This window comes from Marmota monax, unplaced genomic scaffold, assembly GCF_021218885.2.
Source record: "Marmota monax isolate L192 unplaced genomic scaffold, Marmota_monax_Labrador192_F-V1.1 WCK01_AAM20220418_F8-fsc00072, whole genome shotgun sequence".
NCBI classification, from domain to species: Eukaryota; Metazoa; Chordata; class Mammalia; order Rodentia; family Sciuridae; genus Marmota; species Marmota monax.
This window is the reverse complement of record NW_026692356.1, coordinates 3,546,674-3,573,633: the sequence shown is the minus strand read 5'-3', so window position 1 is coordinate 3,573,633 and position 26,960 is coordinate 3,546,674. Positions and strand designations below refer to the sequence as shown.

The 26,960-nt window shown below is 37.3% G+C and overlaps 1 protein-coding gene across 1 annotated transcript in view; it reads left to right on the top strand.

The window, feature by feature from the left end:
* Nucleotides 1-16,050, top strand: part of Cdc123 (cell division cycle 123) — a 53,166-nt gene extending 37,116 nt beyond the window's left edge. The window contains exons 9-13 of the mRNA XM_046442315.2: nt 1,165-1,287; nt 3,045-3,073; nt 11,182-11,310; nt 15,104-15,241; nt 15,774-16,050. Coding sequence (XP_046298271.1) covers nt 1,165-1,287; nt 3,045-3,073; nt 11,182-11,310; nt 15,104-15,241; nt 15,774-15,800 — 446 coding nt within the window. The 3' untranslated portion in view covers nt 15,801-16,050. The remainder of the gene's footprint in view (nt 1-1,164; nt 1,288-3,044; nt 3,074-11,181; nt 11,311-15,103; nt 15,242-15,773) is intronic.
* The last annotated feature ends 10,910 nt before the right edge of the window (nt 16,051-26,960 follow it).

Here is a 26,960-nt window from a genome sequence, read left to right as displayed (position 1 = left end):
TGATTAATCATGTCTGTCTGGATTCCAGAGATGAAAGTGGTGGTTATTATGATTTCCAATTTGACATTGTATGATGTTACCTTCTTTCTGTTTGAAACTTTCCAAAAGTATTACTAGCAATAGCTTATTAGAAAGCATCACAAAAACCTGAGTTTTTGAACCTTTATTTTTATTATTGGGACACTGTTCATTATTCCAGCAAAAGAAAATATGTGGGAAAACAAGGAAGCTATTCTAAAAGTCACCCATATTCTTTTCTTTCAGGTTATTTTTTATGTTTGTTCTGATTATTCAAGTTAAATATTGAAGATTGTGTGTCCTTAAATTTTTAGTTATGCATGTTTCCTGAGAAGTAAAACATATGATCAACCAAGAGAAGTGTAATTTAATCAAATCAAATGAATCATATTCATTAAATATGATGTTGATACTTATTAACATAGCTGAAGGAGACTTGGGGCATTCAAATTTGTCATATTGTTAGATATTCCTGGAAAAACTAGAGAATAAATGTGCTAAAGACAAGAGTCATATTGGCATGTGATGAAGGAACTGGAAGCCCTTATTTCAGAGCAGACATCTTTCCCTAGGACTTAAGCATATTGCGGGAATTCATACTGTAGTCCCTCAAGTGTATTTGGAATCATATCAGCAAAGGCACTTTGCAAAAGGGGAATATTTACTTTTCCATAGCTTGAAAGACCAGTGTTGTGAAGGCCGAATAGCATGTATAAACAAGAAAAGTAGACTGTTTCTATGAAATAAAATATGAATATTGCAGACATATGGTGAGGGATATTTTAAATTTTCACCAAAACAGTGGAAGATAACTAATTTGTGGAAACTTTCTTGGAAAAAAATCAAATCAGTTGAATGTATGCAGGTTTAAATAGCTACTTTAAATTTTCTCTTAGCAAGCTTTTTTGTGTCTAAATTCTTTATGTTGTGCTCAAAAAAATACTTCCAGAAGTAAGAATGTGTGGCAATATTGAACTGTAGGATTCCTCTCTATGTGTAATCTTGACACCTGAATAATGTTTAATGCAATTTTCATCTGATTGAACTTCTGACCTACTTTAATGATTGTCTCAAAAAAGTTTAAATTACATCTTGTATTTTTTTAAGAATATTGTATAATAACAATATAAAATATTTTCTTGTCAGGTATTTCTCAGAGGGACTACACACAATACTATGATCATATTTCTAAACAAAAGGAAGAAATTTGCAGATGCATTCAAGACTTTTTCAAGAAACACATACAGTATAAATTCTTAGATGAAGATTGTGAGTATTTTTAAATTTACCCAATGAAATGAAATAAAGTACATAATATTACTGGACCTTATTTCACCAAGGTGCATATTTTAAAAAATGGGACTATTGTATGAGGACTGGGGGTGAAGCTTGATGATAGAGCACTTGCCCAGCCTGCTATAGGCCCTTTTTCAGTTCTCAGCACTAAAAAAGAAAAAAAAAAAATTTTATTTAAAGTACTGCATTTTACTATATTACTAATTGATATTTCTCATGGTTTGCATGTTAATTTTCACCTTATTTAATTGAAATTCATTTCTAATACCAAAACCATTCTCTCTCCTGTCATTTTAGATGTTCAAATATTTCATAGGGTCCATCTACAAAAACCAGACCTATATTTCATAGAGTCCATCTATAGAAACCAAATTCTGTGAAGTAAACATTTGTGGGTTGTTTTTTGGATATTGAAAGTACATTGTAAGAGAATTTCCATGCATCTTAAAATTGATATCTTCTATGCTTTACTTTTTTTCCTCCTTGTCAAGACTGGGTTCTGTGGCCGACTTATTTTCAAAAAGATAAATCATGCCATTAGCATAATTAGATTTTATGCTTTTGTATGATAAATTTTACTCATTTCATTCCTCAAATAAATGACAGATTCTCCTTTCATGAGTACTTTTCTTTTTTTTTTATTGGTTGTTCAAAACATTATAAAGTTCTTGACATATCATATTTCATACATTAGATTCAAGTGGGTTATGAACTCCCATTTTTACCCCAAATACAGATTGCAGAATCACATCGGTTACACATCCATGTTTTTACATAATGCCATATTAGTAACTGTTGTATTCTGCTACCTTTCCTATCCACTACTATCCCCCCTCCCCTTCCATCTTCTCTCTCTACCCCATCTGCTGTAATTTAATTCTCTCCCTTGTTTTTTTTTTTTTTTTTTTCCCCTTTCCCCTCACAACCTCTTATATTTTGTATAACAATGAGGGTCTCCTTCCATTTCCATGCAATTTCCCTTTTCTCTCCCTTTCCCTCACACCTCTCGTCTCTGTTTAATGTTAATCTTTTTCTCATGCTCTTCCTCCCTGCTCTGTTCTTAGTTGCTCTCATTATATCAAAGAAGACATTTGGCATTTGTTTTTTAGGGATTGGCTAGCTTCACTTAGCATAATCTGCTCTAATGCCATCCATTTCCGTGCAAATTCCATGATTTTGTCATTTTTTAGTGCTGAGTAATACTCCATTGTGTATAAATGCCACATTTTTTTTTATCCATTCATCTATTGAAGGGCATCTGGGTTGGTTCCACAGTCTAACTATTGTGAATTGTGCTGCTATGAACATCGATGTGGCAGTATCCCTGTAGTACGCTCTTTTAGGGTCTTCAGGGAATAGTCTTGAGAAGGGCAATAGCTGGGTCAAATGGTGGTTCCATTCCCAGCTTTCCCAGGAATATGAGTACTTTCCTTGTTGACAACTTTCCTCATTCCTGTATGATAAGTTATACAGTGGTGAACTACTTGACTTGATATTGGTGTTTGGTTTGACTTTTTAAATATAAGGGGTTTTTATAGTTGGGGATAGAGAATATTATATAAGTACTTATTAAATAAAACACTGCAAGGGTGCCTTTTTATATTTGATGTTTTGAGATTTAGAAGCACTAAATACTCAAGGTCCATTCTGTTTTTAGTAATGAAATGCATTTGAGGTTTAAATCATGAAAATACTAATTCATTAATAACTGAGTTTTTTCTCCTTTCCAGTTGTTTTTGACATATACAGAGACAGTAGGGTAAGTACATGCTATATTTGACATGTTTAAAATGAAGACTGGTCTTATAAGCAAGCCAGAGCACATATTTTATTATTTAAGGGTCTACTACTCAAAAAATGCATTCCCAAACAACTAAGGTGTGTGAAATTCACAATGGTCCAGAATTTTCCTTGAAGGTATACTTAACATGAGGAGACATAATGTCTTAATTATGTGCTGCAGGTTTAGGGATTATTAATCAAACAGGTAGGTAATGTCTACCTTACTCTACTTTATATTTTGGTCAGAGGTGTGGGACCTACTTAAAATAGTTCATTTTGCATTCTTAAAAGGCCAGGAATTTTTTATTAGATATTTTGGTAATTATTTTTAACCAACTGCAAGAGCCTTTGTATGATTTGAATCACTTTTCTCTTTAGACTAAAAATGAGGTTAAGTTTACATTTTAAAGTGTTTTACCCTTAATCAATTTAAAATTTCTTAAATTTAAATTAGTATTTTTAGCTGCTATATAGAAACGTAAAAATTACGCATGTGCATAGGGCATTGTGTGGTATTTTGATACCTGTTTACATTGTGTGGTGTATAAATCAGATAAGCACCACATATGGGGGTAGTCATAGATTCACATAGGTGAAGTCATGTGGTCATTGTCTTTCTATGCTTGGCTTATTTCACTTAACATGTGAGGCTCTTCGTATCTTTCCATGTTATCACAGATAACAAGTTTTCATATCCTTTTGTGGCTGAATAGTATGTCATTGTGTATCATATTTTCTTTATTGACTTATCAGTTGATGAACACTTGGGTTGCTTCCATTTCTTGGCTATTGTGAATAGCCCTGCAGTGAACATGGAGTGCTGATGTCTGTTGGCATACTGACTTCATTTCCTTTGGATATGTACCCAGGAGTGGGATGCTAGATGGTATGGTAGTTCTAGTTTTAATTTTTCGAGAAATCTCCATACTGTTTCCATAATGGCTGTACTAATCTACCTTCCCACCAACAGTGCACAGGGGTTCTCTTTTCTCCAAGTCCTTGCCAGCGCTTTCTGCCTTTGATACTTGCCATTCTGACAGGAGTGAGGTGATATCTCATTGTGGCTTTAATTTGCATAACTAGTGATTTGTGATGTTAAGTATTTTATTTTTTTATATTATCTATTGGCCATTTGTATATCTTCTTTTGAAAAATGCCTTACATTCTTTAAATCATAAAAGTGACATGAACTTAAGTGACAAGAAAACAAAAGCTTGACATAGTAAAAAATTCCTTCAGCAGAGATTTCCTTGTCTAAGACATGTAATCTTTTTAGAGAGGTTTAGGTCACTGTACATCATCTTGTGATTTCTGCCCATTGACTCAGCTGTTAAGGAGATCACAGGTGTGTTTTCTAATATGTTACCCATACACTGGCAGAGTACTTTTCAGTCTCCCTCCATGCACATGTCAGCCTTCTGGCAGTGATGCGTGTGATACCTTTGAGTCACTGTTTGAGCAAAAGGTTGTGACCCATTGGATCATGTCCCCAAATGACTGTAAACTGTGTAAGCTATTAAATCAAAAGACATTGCTGTATTTTCACCTCTCTGCAGAATTGATGGTATAAGACTTTGAAAGAGGGTCTATAAAATGAGACTCAGCAAAGAAGCGGGATGTTACTTGGCAGAGTTTCTACTGTGTGGAAACAAACTGTAGAAAAGCATGAAAAGCTGGTGTGATGGGATGGACAAAAATGGGATCTAGAAGGCTCTTGCCCTGGCTCTGCTTCTGACTTGTAGACATTGCCAAGTCAGACCACTGATGGAGCCAACAGTATGAGAATCTGAAACATGCTATGCTTCTAACAGGAAGCTTCAAACAGGTTTACTTCCGTCCTAGAAGGAATTCATCTTCAAGTGAGGGTGACAGCCATGTAAACATCATAGGGAATGGCTGGTGGCGAGCAGTGTCAGAGTAGTTAGTTAGCAGTTAGCACCCAGCTCATTGTCCAGAAGGGCTTTATCCTCATTTAACTCAATTCTCACTTAATCCATCTAAGCCTGTGAAGTATATATTATCTGCCCACATAGTATAGACACTGAAACTGAGGCAGTTGAAATTGTTGGAACTTGCCAAGGTGTTTTAATATATCCCTGGCAGATGTTGTGGTCTTCTGTAAATCAGTAGGGCTGACAGGTAGATGTAGATGTTTAACGTGGTAAAAGAGTTAAGGAATGTCTTAAAGTGATGTTGGACATATGCATAACTAATTACTGCTATGATCTTGCAGAACTAAAACTAGTTACATTTTTAAAAGTGAGAAACATGCCAGTATAAACATCCTGACAATTTCTGTTAAGAGATTCAAACCATATTGTAAAATTCATTTGCATTTACTCAATGGCACGTGTATCAGAGTTTGTTAGACACTTGCTTGAATATATTATTTTGTGACTATTCTTATAGAAAGCTAAGTCTTCATGAAATATAACTGAAGTGTGTTTGGACTTGGCAGCACTTTGTTGTGGCTGCTTTCCTATGACTGGAGAAGTTGACTCAGTTTTGATAGGTTCTAACCAGCCTATAAATGTCCCTTTGATGGCCCATCCATTCAGTAAGATTGTTATTAATTTTTTTAATTAATTTTATTAATTTTTACTTTCATTGCTTTACAGGCTGAGTAACTCTGATCTTGAGTCTTGGTATTGTCAAAATTGGCTTTGCAATTTGGTCACTCTTGTGAATGTTCTGTGTGTGACTGAAAAAGAAAGTACAATTTCTAATTCATGAAGTATTCCACAGATGTCTTTAGATTAAGCTTGTTTATTAATTTTATTTTTAAAAAATATTTATTGTTTATTTGTAGTTGGACATAATACCTTTATTTTATTTATTTTTATCTGGTGCTAAGGATCGAACCCAGGGCCTCACATGTGCTAGGCAAGTGTGCTACTGCTGAGCCACAACCTCAGCCCCGAAGCTTGTTATAATAATCTTCTATATTTTACAGATGATATGCTGTTTGAGGATTCATATAAAATAATACACATTCAGGAGGAGTGGATGGGAATATAGATGAAACAGTATAGGTCATGAATTGATATGTTGAAACTGAGTGGGAGGAAATGGGGTTCCTTATGCTGTTTTTCTACTTTGATATATTTTCACTTTTCCATACCTTTTTTTTTGGCAGCGGCAGTGGGGGTGTACCAGGGATTTAACTCAGGAGTACTTGGCCACTGAGCCACATCCCCAGCCCTATTTTGTATTTTATTTAGAGACAGGGTCTCACTGAGTTGCTTAGTGCCTCACTTTTGCTGAGACTGCTCAGCCTCCCAAGCCACTGGGATTACAGGTGTGCACCACTGCACCTGGCCTTCTATACCTTTTTGTTATGGTGCTAGAGCTTTGTATGTGCTAGACAAGCACTTTGCCATTGAGCTGTACCCCAGACTTCAGATCCAGTTTCTTTCTAGTATAGTACATCCTTTAATAGTGCATCCCCCTCATGCATTGGCTGAAGTTGTTATTCCTCTTTCATGTGTGAGTGGTAGGCATTAGCTGGGTATAGAATTTTCAGTTGACCAGTTCTGTTGCCTTAGCACATTGAAGACATTGTCCCATTGTTGTTTGGCTTGGCTTTTCCTTTCTCTGCTTTGTTTTTCTTTGCCTTTCTTTTCACTCTTTATTTTTGTCTGCCTTTTTTGTTAAGCTAAGTCTAGGAACTCATTTCCTTTACCAGTTGTAGAGAATTCTCAGCTCTTATGTTTTCAGATGTCATCACTTTTCTCTCTCCTGTCTTTTTGGAGTTCTGCAGGGAGGCATGTTAGAGCTTCTCACCTTATGCTCATGTCTCTTCTCCTTTTCTGCCTCTTTTTCTGTCCTATGCTGTATCATTTTCTCAGGTACATCTTCTTTTGCTAGCTCTCTTTGAGTTTTGTGTAATCTGATGTGTTTGACTGTTCAGTTTTAAATTTCATCAGCTGCATTTCAGAAGGTTCTATTTAATCCTTTTTCAAATCTGCCTGTTTTTATCATAGTTTCTTATGTCCTGGTGTATTGATTCCTTTTATATTTTCAATCACTTAAAACTGCTGATTTTTGAGGGTCATGCTTTTGAGAAATAATTTACATAGACTAAAATTCATCCTTTTTACTGTGGAGGTGTGTCTTGACAAACACCCAGTTGTGTAACCAACACTAAGTGTGAAGATGGAGAAGTGCTCAGTCTCCCCGCTCATGACCGTTCCTGTTCCCCAGCCCCTGTACTATTTTTAAGTTTTTAATTGACAATACATTCACATAGTTTGAAAATCAAATCTGCACCTTGCTTTTTTCACTATTTGAAAGCACTGTCTCTTGTAGAACTTTCCAGTTTTTTTGTTTTTATTTTTTTGCAACTCTGAGGATCATATCCAGGGCCTCGTGAATACTAGGCACATGATCCACCACTGAGCTACATTCCCGAGCCCTGCCATTTTCTTCCAGTGTGTAGTATTTCAGTTTTTGAATATTCTATATAGTTTGTTTAACCACTTCCTCGTTAATGGTCACATAGGACAACACAGGTTGTTTCTTATCTTCACAATCTATACAGAGGTGAATAACACTGTACACTTCGTTTCATATATGTGCCCATTTATCTACAAGGATAAATTATTTGAAGTGAGATATTGACTCAAAAGTTATATTATTTTAATTTTGAGATATTACAGTTTACCTTTCATAGAAGTTATACCAAACAAAACCCCACCCAGAATTTATGATGGAACCTATGTGTTTCTTCAGAGCTTGCGAAATTCAGACTTTTTTTTTTTTTTTTAGTTGGGTTAAAAAAATGATGTTTCAGTATAATTTCAATTTCTCTTTTTCTTATTGAATAAGAATGAAGTATATCTTTTTATAAATTTAAGGGTCATTTGTGAGAATTATTGCTTTATGTTTTTTTCCAATTTTTCTTTTTTATTTTCCTTAAAATATAGGTCATCTTTATTACAGGAATTAGAATAAAGTTGTCTTTATTGTTCCTCAGGTTGATGATGATTTTTCCAAGTTCTTGGCTTTAATCCCTATTGTATTTGCAGACTCTCATCCATGTTCTTTCCTTTTGACTTTATAGCTCTTCAGTGACTTTTTTTTTGTGAGCATCCCAAAGATCCTAAAGTTTGAATTTTCCGTTTGTTTTTCCTGTGATCCCCAAAACCTCATCAGAGAAAGACATCATTATTTCCTGTTCCCATCATTAGAATTTTTTTCTTATGCTCTCTTCACAGGTCATAGCCCTCTGGTGTCACTTCCTAGTCCTAAGACCTTTCCTCATGGCAAGTCTCCTAGTCCTGTGTGCTACTAACACCTGTGCCGTGGGTTCCTGGGAGGAAAGCTGTCCCAAGGGCTCTGGCAGCTCAGTTTATACTCATCTGTTTTCTTAGTGTTCTTCTTTGCTTCTAGTTCCTGGGGATTCCTCTTTGTCATGATCACAGCTCTACATTTAAAGGGATAATTTTAACCTGAATTTCATCCAGCTTGGAGCAGAAGGCTTTTAAAGTTACCTTAGCCCACCACATTTATGGAGCCCTCATATATTTCATACTCTTAGCCAAAATAATCTATTCCCAGGATGGGTCATCCTCACATAGTCTTTGTATGTGTTAATTTTTATTATTCTGGTTGTTTTCCTCCTAAATGGTTGCTTTTCCTTTCATCCTCCCCTCTCAGATCTTTAACACAATTATTCTTTAAATTCTCAGTTACCTTGGAAAGTGTTTCTAGTCAGGTTCCCCCATGCTCCTCTGTTGTCTCTCAACACCCTGTTTTTGCTCCTGTCAGAGCAGTACCCTCTGTGTTGTAACCATTGGATGGTTTTCATGTTTTTTGAGGGGACAGGGTGGGATTCTGAGCTCATTGAAGGAATAGATTCTGTGTAATACTGATCCTTATAGCTCAATCTCTAGCACAATGTCTGATTCACAGAAGAGATTGATTTGGGCTGATGGTCATTTGGTTGGTATGAAGAATACTGGGTTGACTGCTCTTATCAGAATTACTGAAATAGAATTACTTTCTCAGGATGCCTTGTGCCTGAGATATCGATGAAAAACAGGTTACCTCTAAAAAATCCTAATTCTCATAGTTTTATGCCTGACTATAGCCATTTGATTTTATTATTTTGCACTAGAGGATGGCTCCTGAACTCTAGAGCAAACCTTGCCAGCTAACAGTGGTGGTTTGTTTCTCGATTTTGTTTTTTGCAGTGTGGCATGTTTTAGTTCATAAAGCTCAGCTCCTATACTAACAGATACAGTGGTGGAGTTTTATTGCTTTTAATAATGAGGTGGTTTTATTTGTTATAAAAGTCAATAAAGGAACTGGGATTGTGGTTTAATGGTAGAGCACTTGCCTTGCATACACAAGGCTCTGGATTCAATCCCTAGCACAAAGAAAGGATGGAAGGAAAGAATGAAGGAAGGGAGGGAGGGAGGGAAGGAAAGAAAGGAAAGAAGAGAAAAGAAAAGAAAATCCAGTAGAGAGGGTTTGGAGGTTAGAAAATATCCATTGTAAAAATAATATACAGTATAATAATGTATCAGTAATAGAGCCCCCAAACAAGCTGACATCATGTCAAGATATTAATTGGTAGCTAATATTATTTCACATGTCCAAGAATGTACCCTCTGTGTTGTAACCATTGGATGGTTTTCATGTTTTTTGGGGGGGACAGGGTGGAATTCTGATCTAGGCTGAGCTCATTGAAGGAATAGATTCTGTGTAATGCTAATTCTTATAGCTTAATCTCTAGCACAACTGAAGTGAGCTGAACTGAAGTGAGCAAACAACTCAAGCGGCAAGATAATCTGTAGGATTTTTCCTGGGAATTATATAAAATCAGAACATTACCCATGTGACCCATGGCAAAAATGTCTTGTATTTGTTCTGTGTCACTCACTAGGGGTTTCTGACATTTGAAGTAAGTGCTAGTGAGATGTCTCATCTTTGCTATAATTTTGCTTTAATCCAGGTGAGGAACTGTGAGAGGCTCACCAGTTTCACTCCTTAGGTGTGTCTGATTTTACACACACACACATCTGGTCAAGATGGCATCTGTACATTATAGACAAAACCTAGTTATTATTAGCATCAAAACAATGCAGATATATGAATGCCAGTGAGAAAACCAAGAGTAGCAAAGATAAAAACTTCAAGGAAGAGTCTATCCATTCTGCACGCCTTATCTTAGTGATGTAGCATGTGGTTCTGGTTTCTTGGGGGCTTATACACATTCCCACTTGTTAGCTCAGAGCTGGCCAGTTCTGGCTCACATGCACCTGACTCTAGCCCAGGCAGTCTGACCAGATAGGAGACATTTCTTTCAAAGGTAGATGCATTTTTTCATCTCCTTTTCATATGCTGTCAAGCTTTGTCATACTTAAAAAACAAATACTAGGTTAACTTTTAAAGAAAGCAATTTTTCCATACTTCCTTTAGTATTTCTTTTTAAATCCACTCACAGCAGCTGCCCAAAACCTTTCAGGTGCTCTGAGAGCCACCAACTCCCTGCCTGCCTGTGCTGGCTTCCTCCTCACAGTGGCGTTAAAGACATCCTGGAAAGCATTTCATTCACATCATGTATGGCAAGTGAACTTTTTGCAAGATCTTCCTTTTTTCCTGCTTGGATTTTTTGACTTAAGATTCTAATGTGAGGGCTGGCAATGTGACTCAAGCGGTAGCGCACTCTCCTGGCATGCGTGCGGCCCGGGTTCGATCCTCAGCACCACATACAAAGATGTTGTGTCCGCCGAAAAATAAAAAATAAATATTGAAAAATTCTCTCTCTCTCTCTCTCTCAAAAAAAAAAAAAAAAAGATTCTAATGTGACTTGAGGCGGGAGTTGGAAGATAGGTCTTCCTTCCTGAGTCCCTTCTCTCTGCAGTCATAGGCAACCTTCCCTTTACATCTGTGTCTACTTTATTTAGACAAATGGCCCTTTCTCAGATGGGACCTGGAAGAATTATATCTTTTGAAATAAGTCATAAGATTTGTAAGATTGTCCTTGACAGAAAATAATATCAAAAGTATTTTTCTTTAATAAGACAGTATAGACTGTGTTCTTATTTTATACTTATTTGTCTTTTGTCTGTACTACAGGGGAAGGTGTGGCTAATTGATTTTAATCCATTTGGTGAAGTCACAGATTCACTACTGTTTACTTGGGAGGAACTGATATCTGGAAAAAACTTAAAAGGTGATTTTAGTGAAGGAGATGCTCAGGAGCAGGTAAGACTTTATTTTTTAAGATATAAAGGCAACCTTTTTAATCCACTGAACAATCACTTGCTTACTTTTTAGACACATGGCATATAAGTAACTTGGACCCTTGGGAAGTAGAGTATAGCACAGGTTTACCAATAGTTACTTGATCATGGAGGTGATTAAAGAAAGGTATACATTGTGATTCATTCATGTAACTTTTTTTTTTTTTTTTGCCATCCTGGGGATCAAACCCAAGACTTTGCACATACTGAAGCAAGTGTTTCCTGGTCCCTCGTTCATTTAACTTTAAAGAAATAATGGTCGTCTGATATATATTTTTCTAGTTTGTTTTCTCTTTTTTAGTTTCCTCTCTTATGCCCACCTGAATAATCTTAACATATCTGTTTACTTGACCCCGAATCCTAGCTGCTTGATGCTGATGGAGAACATTCGCCTATGTGCATGTGCAGAGCAGTGCTCTTCTCATTCATGGTCTCCAGTTTTATGAGTTTCCCTGGTCAGCTTTCTCTTCCATGGTCCTTGGGGGCTAATCTGCACCTTCTCCCTGCTCAGGTCTCCCATCTGTCACTACTCTCCCCCCTCTCATTTCACTTCCTTCATAGGAAAAGAAAATCCACTCATGAGAATTCATCTGGTTGAATTGTCATCAGACCTACAGACTTAGCTGCCCCACTCCAAGTCTGATTTTTTTGTCTGCTCAGCTTAGCACCCCCCCATCTCTTGTACTATTTTTTCAGGTTCTCTTTTTCTGTTAACTCCTGTCCCTCAGGATTTAGCCATGTTCAGATATCTCCCACCTTAAAAAAAAAAAAAGAAAAAGAAAAAAAGTTTTCTTCAATCATATTTGCTCACCCAGCCATGCTTCCTTTCTCCCATCTTCACAGCTATATTTTCTTTAAACAACGATTTTGTATTTTTTTTTTCCTGCCTATAAAAGTAATAGTGTGTTTGTTTTTGAGACAGGGTCTCACTAAGTTGCCAAGGCTGACGACCTTTAGGAGGTTCGTGTGTATGTGTATATGCATGTTATACACCATAATATAAATGGTGGTTCTCAGATTTTAGGATCATAGATGATTTTATGATTTTCTTTCTTTTTAAAAATTTTTTTTTTTTAGACATAGATGGACCTTTATTTTATTCCCTTATTTATATATGGTGCTGAGAATTGAACCCAGTGCCTCACACATGCTAGGCAAGTGCTCTACCACCGAGCCCCAGCCCCAGCCCCTGATTTTCTTTTAAAAACGTGTGTGTAGCGGGTGCAGTGTTCAGGTCCTGTAATCCCAGCAATTTGGGATGCTGGGACAGAAGAATTGAGAGCAGTCAGTATATAATTTAGTATTATCTAGTGAGCATTGTATATCTTTTAAAAATATAGTTTAATAATCATTTAAATGTATGTAAATATAGTTTACATAATCATTTAAGAAAACAGAATTAGAGGCAGGACTTGAAATCCTCACCGCTTCAGCGAGTGCTTTCTGGGCTCTTTTTGGTATGAATATGCACATGGACTTTTGCATAGGTAGGAACACAGTAGTTACCCTCATGCTGTCACAGGACTTGTTCTTCTTAGCCCACTCAGTGGCTGTGTATCAGCACATCAGGGTTCCATGGATGGTGATCTCCCTCCTGCCTGTTGCTGTTCAACTCCTCATCCCTCTGCCAGTGGCTTTTGCCCTTCCTCTCAGCTGAACCTGCTCCCAGCAGGGGCTCTAGTGGCTTGCTGGGAATTGCAGTGACTAGCACAGTCCTCCTTTTACTGAACCACTGGCAGTACCAAATACAGTGCCCTCTTCCTTGTTACACTGCTTCTTCCCTGGCTTCTGGAACGCGTGCTCTCCTCTTCCATCTCTTTCTGCTTTTTTAAGTTGCTTCTGCATCTTCACTGAGTACATCTTTTGCCCATCTATCCAACATTTCCTTTCATCATGCTTTGTCCTGGACCCTCTTTGGCCCTGTTTTTCTAGCTCTGAGTTAGTTCAATATTTGGAACTTGGCCTTACTGTTCAAATTGCTTGTTGATTTACGTATGTTCTGCATTATACGGTAAGTTTCTGAGAACAGGGATACTGTCTCTTCTGTTCTCAGTGCATCTGCAGGACTTACCAAAATGTCAGGTACTATGAATGTTGTCCAATTAAAAATGAAGGAATTTGGCCGGACACGATGGCACATGCCTTTAATCCCAGCAGCTCAGGAGGCTGAAACAGGAGAATTGCAAGTTCAGAGCCAGTCTCAGCAACTCTGCGAGGCCCTAAGCAACTTACCAAGACCCTGTTTCAGAATAGAAAGTTTTTAAAAAGGGCTAGGGATGTGGCTCAGTGGTTAAGCACCCCTAGATTCAATTCCTGGTACTAAAAAAAAGGAGGAGGAATTTTATCCCTGCTGGTGTATTACTGTAGTGAACCATTAAACCTAAAGATAAGGAAGGAGAATCTAAGTTATTCAGCACAGATGTTAATTGTGTGAGATTAACTCTGATCCAAAGTTTTTATTTATTCTAAATGGTAGAGGTAAGGGGTATACAAAATGGCTCCTCCCAGCTTGTCTCCTCCTGCTTGGTCTTTCCAAGTTCAGACCACAGACAACTGGTCTTCCCTTTGTTTTGCAAAGCTATGAAGCCCTACGTTGGGTTGAGGTCTTTGCACTAGTTTTTTCCACTGCCACCAGAGCCTGCTCTGCACCCAGACTTGCAATGCTGCTTTCACCACCCTGTCCACTTCTCAGCAAGCTCCTACTTGACCGCTCATCTGAAGTAGTCCACATTGTTATCCTCTTAGTACATCACCCTGGTTCTTTGTTTCCATAGCACTTTCTTCTTTTTCTTTTTTTTTTTTTTTGTGTGTGTATGTGTGTGTGTGATGCTGGGGATTGAACCCAGTGCCTTATGCATGCAAGGCAAGCTCTCTACCAACTGAGCTGTATCCCCAGCCCCATATCAGTTTTTATTATCTGAAATGGTTTTGTTTACTTACTCTTATTTGCCTTCCAATCTTGTTTACCAGTTTGTCTCCTACACCTAAAACAATTCTAGCACACAGTAGATGTTTTAGCTGCCAAGTATGTTCTGTCTGTCATCAGATCTGACCCTCTTTCTAGGTCTTGTCTTCCATCTCCACTGAGTTATCTGACACCAGGAAGCCAAACCCAAGGCTTCTTGTCTCTGAAATTCTTTTTGGTACAAAACAGCATGTAACTATTATATGCAAAACTCTAAGCAAAAGAATTACAGTAAGAAATGAATATGAGGATTTTAAAATTATGATTCTTGAATTTTTATGTAATTGATGAGAGAGATATAAGTAAGTCCAGTGGTCTAAGATAAGTACAAAAGTGACATGAAATCCAAAGCACTCAATTACCCTCATTATTAATTATCATTTTCTAAAATAGTACTTCTCAACTGTACACCTATAGGAAATAATATTTATAAGTATTCTGGCCTATATGAGATTGCTTGAGGCCAGAGATGGCTGGATGTAGGTCCTCGGTCCACTGAGAGGTCATAACCTAGATCCATAACCTACCTTTAGCATACAGTGGCTACACTGTGGTAGCATTTAGTGGGGGGACCTAGTTCTCCATTGGATTCTGTTTTCAGATACCTTATACTTACTTTCTAGTAAATATGTAGAATTATTTTAGAATCTTGGTGCATTCTTCTACTTTAAAATCTTATTTCTTTCTTATGTAGTAGAGAAGAGAACATGGAATTGAAATTTATATGCTAACCTAGTTTGGAGAATAGATAATACTTACAGACTTTTTTTAAATTTTTTTCTTCATAAAGGATTCTCCAGCTTTTCGTTGCACAAACAGTGAAGTTACAGTACAGCCCAGCCCTTATCTGAGCTACCGACTGCCCAAGGACTTTGTAGACCTCTCCACTGGGGAAGATGCTCACAAACTAATAGATTTTCTTAAGTTGGTAAAGTATATGTATATTTATTATGACGCTCATCTCTCCCGTGGGCTTTTATTGGATGATTATCAATTAAAGGATTAGAATTACTGGATTAGATCATTTTGCAATGGAATATGAGTGAAGGAATGAATGATTTATTGATTAGAATGGCAGAAAATGTTTTTATGGTATGCATGCTTTTTGAAAAATATTCATAATACTTCTAACTGTAAAGTAGATATGTTGTCACAGGGCTATGAGATATCTCTGCTGTGGATTCTCAAGGGGAATGTGATATTTGTATTTCCAAGTTTGTTTCTGTGTGGGAGTATATGTACATAGGGATGAAAAAGAAGAAGACAGTTAACCAAGGAGCCAGAGTGATAAATTAGCTTATTTGAATTAGTTAAAGCATATTTTTCTGTGAAAATTTCCAACCAAAGGTTTTATTAAGGCCTTTGGAAAATTGGATTGCTTACAGAAACAATGATCTTGGCTGAGGAAATATCCCAATCAGAATATGCTATTTCAGTGTACTCTTGGTTTCCTTTGACAGAAAAGAAATCAGCAAGAGGATGACTGAGTGCTAGTTCAAGACCAAGTTAAAGAGGAATCCATGACTATTCAGGAGGCTGCTCAAAGGCCACAACTTCCCAGTGACCCTAATGGGTGGAGTAGGAGTGGACAGTGTGGAAATCAGCAGCTTTTTATATTCATGTATATTCACCTGGAAAAAAATGGAGGGACTTTACTACTTGTAAAAATAACATAATAAATAAATCTTAAACATAGGAAACCATACTGTTCTGATAATAAAGTAACTTTTTATGAAATTCTTTACTCTTCTGGCATAGTCTGTTTAGATTTATCTGTATTTCTTATACTGCCTTTTTTTTTTTTTTTTTTTTTTTTCCCCTAATGAGATGGGGTCTCACTTTGTTGCCCAGGCTGTCCTTAACTTTTGATCCTCCTGCTTCAACCTGCTGAGTCTCTGGGATTATAGGCATGTGCCACTGTGCTGGGCTTATGTTGCTACTTTCATACCTGTCAAGTAGGTGGGCAAATTTGTATTTATTATACAGAAATAAATTATTTCTTAATCATTACTTTTCCATTTAAAAATATAGTTTTAGCCAGATGCAATAACCCATGCCTGTAATCCCAGTGACTTGGGAGGTTGAGGCAGGAGGATTGCCAAGTTCAAGGCTAGCCTTGGGCAGCTTAGTGAGACCCTCAACAACTTATCAAAACCCTGTCTCAAATAAAATAAAAAAGAACTAGGGATGTAGCTCAGTGGTAGAGCAAAAAAGTAAAAACAAAAAATAGAAACTTACATTACAATAGAAAATATTTTTCCAAACTTGAGGAATTTCATATAATTTCCTTCAAGTTTAGCTTCAGTTTGGGTGTAGCTACAAGAGTAGAGACTTCTCAAACTACCAAATAACCATTAGTTTTTTAGTACATTACAGCTACCCTAGTGTGTATTGGTAAAACTACCACAGATTTAATTATAATTTTGGCTTAAAAAAAAAAAAAGTATTAGAATTTTTTTCTTTTCTTTTTTTTTTGGTACTGGGGATTGAATTTTGAATTCAGGGGGCACTCAACCACTGAGTCACATTCCCAGTCCTTTTTGTATTTTATTTTGAGACAGGGTCTTATGAGTTGCTTAGCACATTTATTTTGCTGAGGCTGGCTTTGAACTCGCGATCCCCCTGCCTCACCCTTCTGAGCTGCTGGGATTACAGGCATGTGCCACTGTGCGTGGCAAAATATTTGAATTTTAGGCGAGGTAGAGTCACTTTTTTAGGCCACCATTCCAGTAATTATTCTTCAGTGCCCTAAGTGATGATTATGATGATATCAATGATACTTAATTTACTGAGGACTTACTGTCTGCTAAGAGAGTGTGAAGAATATAGACATTACAGTCTCCCAGGGTTTCTATCTAATGTCCTATCAAAGAATATTGTACTCATTGCAGGTGTGTTTCTCAATGGTTAAGAACACACAGAGACTAGGTAGGGATATTGCTCAGTGGTAGAGTGCTTGCCTAGTGTGGGGAAGCCCTGGGTTCCATCCTCAGCATTGCAAAAAAACAAAAACAAGTTTTGCCACCACTTGTAGGAAGATAGAGAAAAGTGGAGCAAAGTTTTCTCTTTCTTTGCATTTAAGACAAATTTTTGTAATGATGAAAAATAGAGTTTATTTTTGGGTTATCTCAAACCATAGTTTTTTTGTACTTAACACTTGGTTTTTTGGATTCAGTATACAAATGCCTTTCAGAGACCAATTGTTTAGGTTACAGGTACTTCAAAAATATTTCTCTCTCTCTCTTTTTTTTGGTACTGGGGATTGAACTCATGGGCACTTGACCACTGAGTCACATCCCCAGCCTTATTTTGTATTTTATTTAGAGACAGGGTCTCACTGAGTTGCTTAGTGCCTTGCTTTTGCTGAGGCTGGCTTTGAATTCGCGATCCTCCTGCCTTAGCCTCACGAGCCGCTGGAATTACAGGCGTGCACCACCATGCCCAGCTATATTTCTCTATTTTTAAACTGTTCATGGGCATTAATCCATGGTAAAAGGAATTACTATCATGAGTTGACTTAAGGTTAGCTATGGAAGCTGACTTTGTCAAGATTGTACTTTACCAGAGTGAGAACAACAAGTGTAAATGCAATTGATACCAATGGGAAACATTCAGACTGCATAGAATAAAAAGACCTAAGCAAAATTTGGCAGATAATTAATAAATGATACATTTCATAATATAAAACTCATTAAGCTTTTGCATTAGTTTTCTTGAGAAAATTTTGGAGTTCAACTCCCACTGTGCTTTTTTTTTTTTTTTAAATAAACACAATACCTTTAGTTTTATTTATTTGGTTGTAAATGAACACAATACCTTTAATTTTATTTATTTTCATGTGGTGCTGAGTATCAAACCCAGGGCCTCACACATGCCAGGCAAGTGCTCCACCACTGAGCCACGCTCAGCCCTCCCACTGTGCTTTTAAAAATGTGTTTTTGGTACATTGTTTCCTCAGTCTATTTAATTTTAATTGATTATCCTGATATTAGTAATTATATTAGGACAATATGTAGGAAATATATTCATCTGAATTCAAATATCATTCTGCCTGCCTGAAGATTAGTTTTGAATTTTTTTTCTTTTTTAAAATTTTGTATTTGTTCTTTTTAGTTATATGTAACAATAGAATGTATTTTGACATATCATACATACATGGAGTATAATTTCCCATTCTTGTGGTTGAATGTGATGTGGAGTTACACTGGTCATGTATTTATATAAGGAAATAGGAAAGTTATGTCCGATTCATTCTGTTGTCTTTCTTATTCCTATTCCCCTCTCCCTTCTCTTCATTCCCCTTTGTCTAATCCAATGAACTTCTATTCTTCCCTCTCTGCCCTTCCCTCTGCTTAGTTCAAATTAGCATCTGCTTATCAGAGAACATTCAGCCTTTCGTTTTTAGGCACTGGCTTATTTCACTTACCATGATACTCTCCAGTTCCATCCATTAACCAGCAAGTGCCATAATTTCATCCTTCTTTATGTTTGAATATTGTTCCATTCTATATACCACATTTTCTTTATCCATTCATCTGTTGAAGGACACCTAGGTTGGTTCCATAGCTTATCTACTGTGTATGAAGCTGCTACAAACATTGATGCAGCTGCATCAATATAGTATGCTGATTAAGTCCTTTGGGTATAAGCCCAGGTGTGGGATAACTGGGTCAAATGGTGATTTCATTTCAAGTTTCCTGAGGAATCTCCATTCTGCTTTACAGAATGGTTGTACCAATTTGCTGTCCCACCAGCAATATACAAGTGTACCTTTTTCACCACATCCTTGCCAACATTTGTTACTTGTATTCTTGATAATTGCCATCCTGACTACAGTGAGATGGAATCTCAATGTAGTTTTAATTTGCATTTCTCTAATTGCTAGAGATGTTGAACATTTTTTATGTATTTATTGATAGATCATATTTCTTCTGTGAAGTGTCTGTTCAGTTCCTTTGCCCATTTATTAATTGATTAAGTTTTTTGAGTTCTTTGTATGTCCTGGAGATTAATGCTATATCTGAGGTATAGGTAGCAAAGATTTTCTCCCCTTCTGTAGGCTCTCTCTTCACATTCTTGGTTGTTTACTTTGCAGTGAAGAAGCTTTTTAGTTTGATTCCATCCCATTGGTTGATTCTTGATTTTACTTTTTGTGCTTTAGAAGTTTTGTTGAGGAATTTGGTTCCTAAGCCAAGATGATGGAGATTTAGGCCTGTGTTTTCTTCTAGTAGGCACAAAGTCTGTGGTCTAATGCCTAGGTCCTTGATCCACTTTGAGTTGAGTTTTGTGCAGAGTGAGAGACAAGGATTTATTTTCATTCTGTTACATGTGGATTTCCAGATTTCCCAGTACCATTTGTTGAAGAGATTATCTTTTCTCCAATCTATGTTTTTGGCGACTTTGTCTATTATGAGGGAACTGTGTGGGTTTGTCTCCGTGTTTCTATTCTGTACCATTGGTCTTGAGGTCTCTTTTGGTGCCATTTTTGTTACCATAGCTCTGTAGTATAATTTAAGGTCTGATATTGTGATATCCAAAAAGGCTTTATTTATCATTTGGTCAATTTACTCTTCTGTGTCCTTAATAGCAGGCCTTACCAGAAAATTGAACCTGACAGAAACTTATTCTTGGACTTCCTAGTCCATAGGACTGTGAGACAATAAATTATTATTATTTATAAATGATCCAATCTTGTGTATGTTGTTAGAGCAGTACTAGTGAGCTTAGACACATAAGAATATGGGCATTTTCTGTTAAGTTTGTGCTCATTTTTATTACTAGAAGATAGATTTATTTTGATTATTTTTATTATTTAGATGAAAGTCAAAATTTATATTCAGAAATTTTAGCAAGAGTCTTTGAGATATATTTTCATTCATTATATATTCATTTAAATCATAACTATGACCATCAATGTATTAAACATTAATATTTTTTTCTAGAAACAAGGTTGACATGTTAACGTATGTTCCTGTTGTCATGACAATTCCAGCAAGATATTTTCTATGTATATAGGAAAAAAGTAATTTGTCAGTCAAATCATTGACTTGATTTTGAACAAAATATGAAAGAGAGTCCACTAAAATTCATATTTTCTACGTTGTTTATATCCATAAAAATATTTTAGGGTTTCTTGATTGGAGGGAATGGTTTCTATGTGCTGAATTTTTTGATTTTTTTTTTTTTTTAATTTTCAAAACAAATCATTAGTAATTCTCCTTCACTGAGAGTATAGAGTTCAAATGATTTTCTTCAGTCTCTCCTTCAACTGTCATTTCCAAGATTGAGTGTTGTTGTGGATTGATTATGAGGTAACCCCCCAAAACTCCTTGATATTCTGCCATCCTCAAACATGGCTTATATCTCATGGTTTAGTTTCTTCTTGCTCCATCCCTTACATCTGTGTTCTAGCCAGGTTTCAGAGGTTTCAATCCATAGACAGCCAGCTCCATTCCTCAGGGCTCCAGGTGAGACAGGAATAACATGGCAGAAGAGTGTGGCAGAGGGAAGCAGCTTACTAGTGATCAGGAAGCAGAGAGAGGTTGAATTGCCTTTTTATTTTATGGGTTTAGCTGTTCTCTTTGAAGTGTCAGTTTTGGACTTGAATCTGGAAAATGAATGAATACATGATTCCTGAAATTCTGCCTTCTGAAGAGAAAACTCAGTGCCGTTGACTTTGAAGGTGGATGAACATGTTTACTGTGCACTGCAGGCAGTGACATGTTGCCTGGGCCTCCTGAACTCAGCAGGCTTGGCTAAAGTTCTAGTCTCAAAGTCTCATTTTGATCTTATCTTAGGAGTTCACAAATTTTTCCACTCAGTCATTTCTCTTTTTATGGACTGAGAAGATTATGTCCATTAACCTTATGTGACTGAGTTTATAGGCTTCAGTTTTTCTTACCTACTAAATGGGAGATTAATACTCATAAGATAGTGCTTTTGTTAAATGAGATAACCCATGCAAAGCTTTTGATGCAGTATCTGACAACAATTTATAAGCTCCCATTAAATGGTCATTGTTGTTATCATTCTGCTTTATAGACCTCTGTATTAAAGGCAAACTCTTTTAACAGAACCAAGAGAATTTTGAGGGGTAAGGGACTTTATTTTCTTCCATTTCTTCCCCCTCACCCCCAATCTCTGTTTTTTTTTTTCCTGGGATTTTTTTTTTTTTTTTGAAGGAGAAAACTGCTACCCAAAGGTGTTAAGACTTGTCCAAAACCTTGATTATAGCAAAATGGGGGTCAAAGGAGAACTTCTGGTCTAATGCTTTTCTCTAAGTGTTTCTAATCTAATATTTTTTTAAATGGATAAGTTTAAATCAGGACCAATTCTTATTTTAATTGAATTTTCAAAAAACATTATTTTAAAAATAATGTTTTAAAAATGTTTTATTGCACATTTCCCTGAGTAAAGGAATCAAAGAAGGAGATATTAAATACAGAGAAATTAAGTGAAGACAGTAGTTAAGCTATGGAGCCCACCTACGTGCCCTTCAACAGATATGGAAAAGAAAATGTGGTACACATACACAACGGAGTATTACTCAGTCATAAAGTCATAAAGAAGAGTGACTTTATGACTTTTTTGTTAAATGATGGATCTGGAGACTATCATGCTAAGTGAAATAAACCATTCCCAAAAAACAAAAGGTTGAGTGTTTTCTCCAGTATGTGGAAACTAACCCACAATAAAGGGCAGGAGGGGATTAAAAAGTTCAGTGGATTAGACAAAGAGGGGAATGAAGGGAAGGGAAGGGGGATGGGAAAAGAAAAGACAAGGGAATGAATCTGACATAACTTTCCTACGTACACATGAATATACCACGATGAATCTCAACATCATGCACATCCACAAGAAATCAATTTTTAAAAATAACTGAGTAAATGACAGGAAGATCAGTAGAAGGAAGGGAGCAGGTGGTGCAGGGGAGGGGAGGGGAAGGAGTGGTACTGGGGACTGAATTAGAACAAGATATAGCCCATACTTTTATAATTATGTCAAAGTGGATTCTATTGTCATGTATAACTGAAAAAAATAATTAAAAAAGAAATTAAGTGAAGAAATATCTGTCTTTGGAAGACTAACGCAGATCTATGTTTATAAACTAACCATCCATGCACATTGCAGGTATATTATGTACACACATAAAGAAGAAGCTTGAGAAATAGAAATAAAAGACTATAGCAAAAGGAAAAAAAAAGTAGTTAAATAAATAGCTACAAGCTCTATATTATGGGGTTATGCAATGACTGGCATTTGTTACCCAGAGAAAAAATGCATTCACGTGTGTGTTTTTTAATCAAGGAAATCCAAAACTAAACCCTCCTTGGGACTGGAATGTAGCTCAGTAGTAAAGTGAATACTTAGCATGCATAAGGCCCTGGTTGCTGTCTCCAGTGGGTGTGTGCGCACGTGCACGCACGCACACGCCCACACACATACTTCTAAATACATACAGACTTTTCAAAAAGCTAAAAGAGCTGGTATGTGTGCTGTTGCAGTGACTCATGTATTCAGCAAGTATTTAATTATTGGGCCCAAGACCTTGGGGCTGTGTGTGCCTCCTAAGTGTTCCCAGCTTCATCCATCCAACAATGAAAATAAGTAAATAATAGAAATCGTTATGAACAGGGAGTACTAAAGAATATTGATACAGACTTACATTGATGAGAGGAGGAACTTATGGGCCAGAATGAAAAACCAGCCACATGAAGAGGGGAATGTACTCCATAGATGATGGCTCCAAGGGAAGACCATAGTAATGAGGGAAGAAATGGGCAGAGCCCTGGTCACACCAGGTCATTTGCCCAGTGTCTGATGCTGGGATTTCCCCCTAAAGTACAATGAGGAGCCATAGGAGGGAGGGTTCAGTAAAGGAGAGATGTAATCTGTTTTTGAAATGTGATTCTGGTTTCTACTTGGAAAGCGATGGGTTAGGCAGTGGTAATGGTGGCTTTCAGGATAGTGATGGCAGTTGTGAAGAGTGCAGAGGAGAGATTGGAGATAAGTTGACAGGGACAGTGACAGGATATCGGGTGCTGTGGCTTGGATGTGGTTTGTTCCCACCAAAAGTCATACTGAAAGTTGATTGCCAGTGTAGCAGTGTTGAAAGATGGGGCCCTTGAGAGGGATTAATGTCTTTCCCAAGAGACTAGATTATTTCTTAGTTGAATGGATTAGGTCTTAGAGAATAGATTAGTTCTTAAAGAATGGATTTTTATAAAGCAGGTCAGTACTGTTATTCCCGTCCTCTATTCTACATGTTCTGGCTTGTCCTTCCCCTTTTCCACCATGTTATGTTGGAGCATGAGGTCTTCACCCGATACAGCCGCTTGATCTTGAACTTCCCAGCCTTCAGAACAATAAGCTCAAACAAACCTCTTTTATTTTTTAAACAATAAATACTGGTCTCTGGCACTCAGTTACAGCCACAGAATTAGCTAAGAAATATGGTGCAAAGGAAAAGGAGGAATCAGGACTATTTCTGATTTGAACTAGTGGGTGTTTTTTAAAAAACTAGTGGGTTTTTTAAAATTTAAAAAAAATTTAAAAATTTTTAATTTTAAAAAATTAAAATTCCATCTTAATTTTTCTTTAAGATGGGAAAGATTAAATAAGAGGAACCAGTGAGGAAAGGTCTTGTATATGAAAAGAGTAAGAGAAAAAGGGGGAGTAGTGGGGAAGGGGGGAGAGAGAGAAAGTGGTAGGAATAGAGGGGAAAGACACAACAAATTGAGAAAGAAAACCAGAGGATGTCTTTATATTCAACTGTGGGATATCAGTAAGAAATTAAATAAGATGACAAAAACTATTGTGCTTACATATTATGAGTAGAATCGTCAACCTAAATAACTATCAGGAAGAGAATCTCTGGAGAATGACGTGTATGTGTGTGGGAAGAGCTGGTGTTGCAGTGGGAATGTTCCTGCTCTAGTAAACCGGGTGAGGTGGAGGCTGGGGGCGTTTTTAAAGGCAAAATGAGGAGAATTACTTAAGCTATTTTTAAACCCCAGTCCTTGGCCACTAGGATCAATGACGAGGGTGGCAGCGGTCCAGGAGTGAGAACCACTGCTGGCAGATATCCTTGTAGGAGTATTTCCTGTGTAAGGCTGCAGTGGCCTCTGTACAAGGCTGGGTTCTGACACTCCTTGTGATGGTCACTGCATCAGGCCCTTGTGAGAACCTTGCCTTCAAACCTCCCAGGTGTGTTTTCTGTTGTGGTTAAGGTTGACACAAGCGGCTCCATTTTGATTCTGACAACTTTCCCATAATCTTTTAATTTGTGAAAAGTCCTCATGCAGATATTTAATGTGAATTTGGACTTTTCTTTTTGATTTTTTTTTAATGTATGAAGTACAATCCTCCCTTCTACAACAAAATGTAATGATGTTTAGCAATAGAATAGTTTTGAGATTCACTAATTGATCATTGCTTGATTTTATTCAAAACTTAGTGTGAACTAAAAATGATGTAAATTGTGCTTTCTAGATCATTGATTTTCTTGCCTTCTCGAGACCATACTTGATATGTGGTGTTCTTAGGTGGGGATTATCTCACCACATATTTATGGATTTTTAATCAAGTAGCCACTTAAACTGAATTTCTCCTAGTTACAAGTGGCCGGCTCCACCCTCTCCCTTTCTCAAAGGACTATCTACAAAAATATCAACAGTGATTTTGGAACAAGATGAGCAGCTGGAAAGCTGATCACCCATTCATAACATACATACAATTATTGAGAAACTGTATAAATAACAGATTAACACTAAGATAAACGACTGGGATTCTTACCATTTTGAGGAGAAAAGGATTCTTTAAGCATCTGGCGAAGGGCCCAGGCTTTTCTCAGAACAATTTTACCTACAATTTCAGGGGTTGTAGACCTCAGATGAAGAAAGAAGAATAAGTAGGGAGACTTGGAATGTGCCTACTTCATCTAAAAATGGACTGAAGTTGTTCCATTTCAAGACTTATTGCCTCTCACCATTCAAGTCACACCCACCCCCTTCCCCTTAAGTGTGTCAGGTTGGATCACTCTAGTTGCACCTGGCCTTCCAAGAGGCTGGCCACTCCTACCCCTGGTCAGGAGGCAGTCCCAGTGTGAGCACCTGTCCTGCACTTCTGTGGGCTCCCCTCTTGTCTTGGTCCTGCAATTTAATGACAGTGCTCACAGTTCCATGTGTCTTGTGCCCTCAGTCAAGCTTTTGGCTTGGTGGGGCCCCTTCCCCTGAGGCAATAGTGAAGGGCCCTGTGTTTTTCACTATTGTGTTCTTAGTCTGATTGCATTCTGACTCAAGGATTGCTCACCTCTTGTTACATTTTGAGGAAAACGGGGACAGACCTGAAGAAAGAAAGCAATTGAAAACAAGAAAGTTTAAAAAAAAAAACAAAACCTTTATTTACATATTATTTATTTTCATGTGGTGCTGAGGATCGAACCTAGTGCCTCACGTGTTCGAGGCAAGCCATCTACCACTGAGCCACAACCCCAACCCCCTGAAAATGTGAGAGCTTATTGTGATCTGGGTGGATGAACTTTTCTCTTTCTCTTTTCTACCCTGGAGTGTGATCATAATTTGGTGATATGGTTGCTGGGTGTGAGCCTCAGTAACAGTGAAATATTTTGGGCTTGCCACTTGTTTTTGAGTGTTGGGTTGCTATAGTTGTTTCCTCTGATTTATCCCGATTCTTTGATTTCCTTAGCTTAAGTTTTCGAAAGTCCTGGACTAGTAAGAGGCAGTAGCCCTCGACCCTGAGAAGATTTACAATCTGATGGCCAAATAGCAGGGACACAGCCACACATGCAGAATGTCTAAGAAAAGACATGTGGACACATGTGGTAGCCAAATAGCAGCAAACGAAGATGGACTTTGATGCATTAACTGGTTTTATAAGGTGTAGGTAGTGAAATTTTGTAAATTAGAAGTTGACTTAATAACATGTATTGAGCTTATGAGAAAAGAATTCTAGAATTTTTTTTTTTAAATCCTCCATTATGTTCCATTGGGAAGACACCCACCACATGATCGTTCCTAAGTGTGGTTTGTTTAACTGTTTTCTTTCGTGCCTCTCAGCTCCAGACACACAGGCATGACTTAGAAGCGAGGAAGGGGGTTTGTTGAATGAATTATAATTTCTGTTGTAACTGAGAAAAGGTCCAGAGTGATGGGAGAAGAAAGCCTTTATTTAGTGGCCAAAGAACAGAGAAGAGGAAGCCTAATTCAAAAGTCAGCATCTCTGCTCAGGGCGTTGAGAGATGACAGATACAGATACAGGATTAGTGAGGGAGAGAGACAGGCTGGTAATGGAGAGGAATACTGGTATCTTTTCTGAGAATAGCTAGAGATCCTCCAGAAACTTGGGTGCCACCTCTTTTTGTTCCTTTTATGGTCTGGTGTTTGTGGTCATGGCAGTTGGGAGATGTACTTAGCCTTATAGTGAGGAGGGAGAGAGAGACCTAGGCAAGTCCAGGTCAAGTCAACTTTTTATTATAGTTCTGAGCAAAACATTTCTCCAATGATCAACACGTCTACATGCAGAGCTGAACAGAATCTGACCCAAAGGTTAAGGCAACAAAAGAGGCAGACACCATATGAAGGCAGAGACGCCAGGCATTTCATCCTGTTTCTGTCACCTGTTGGACA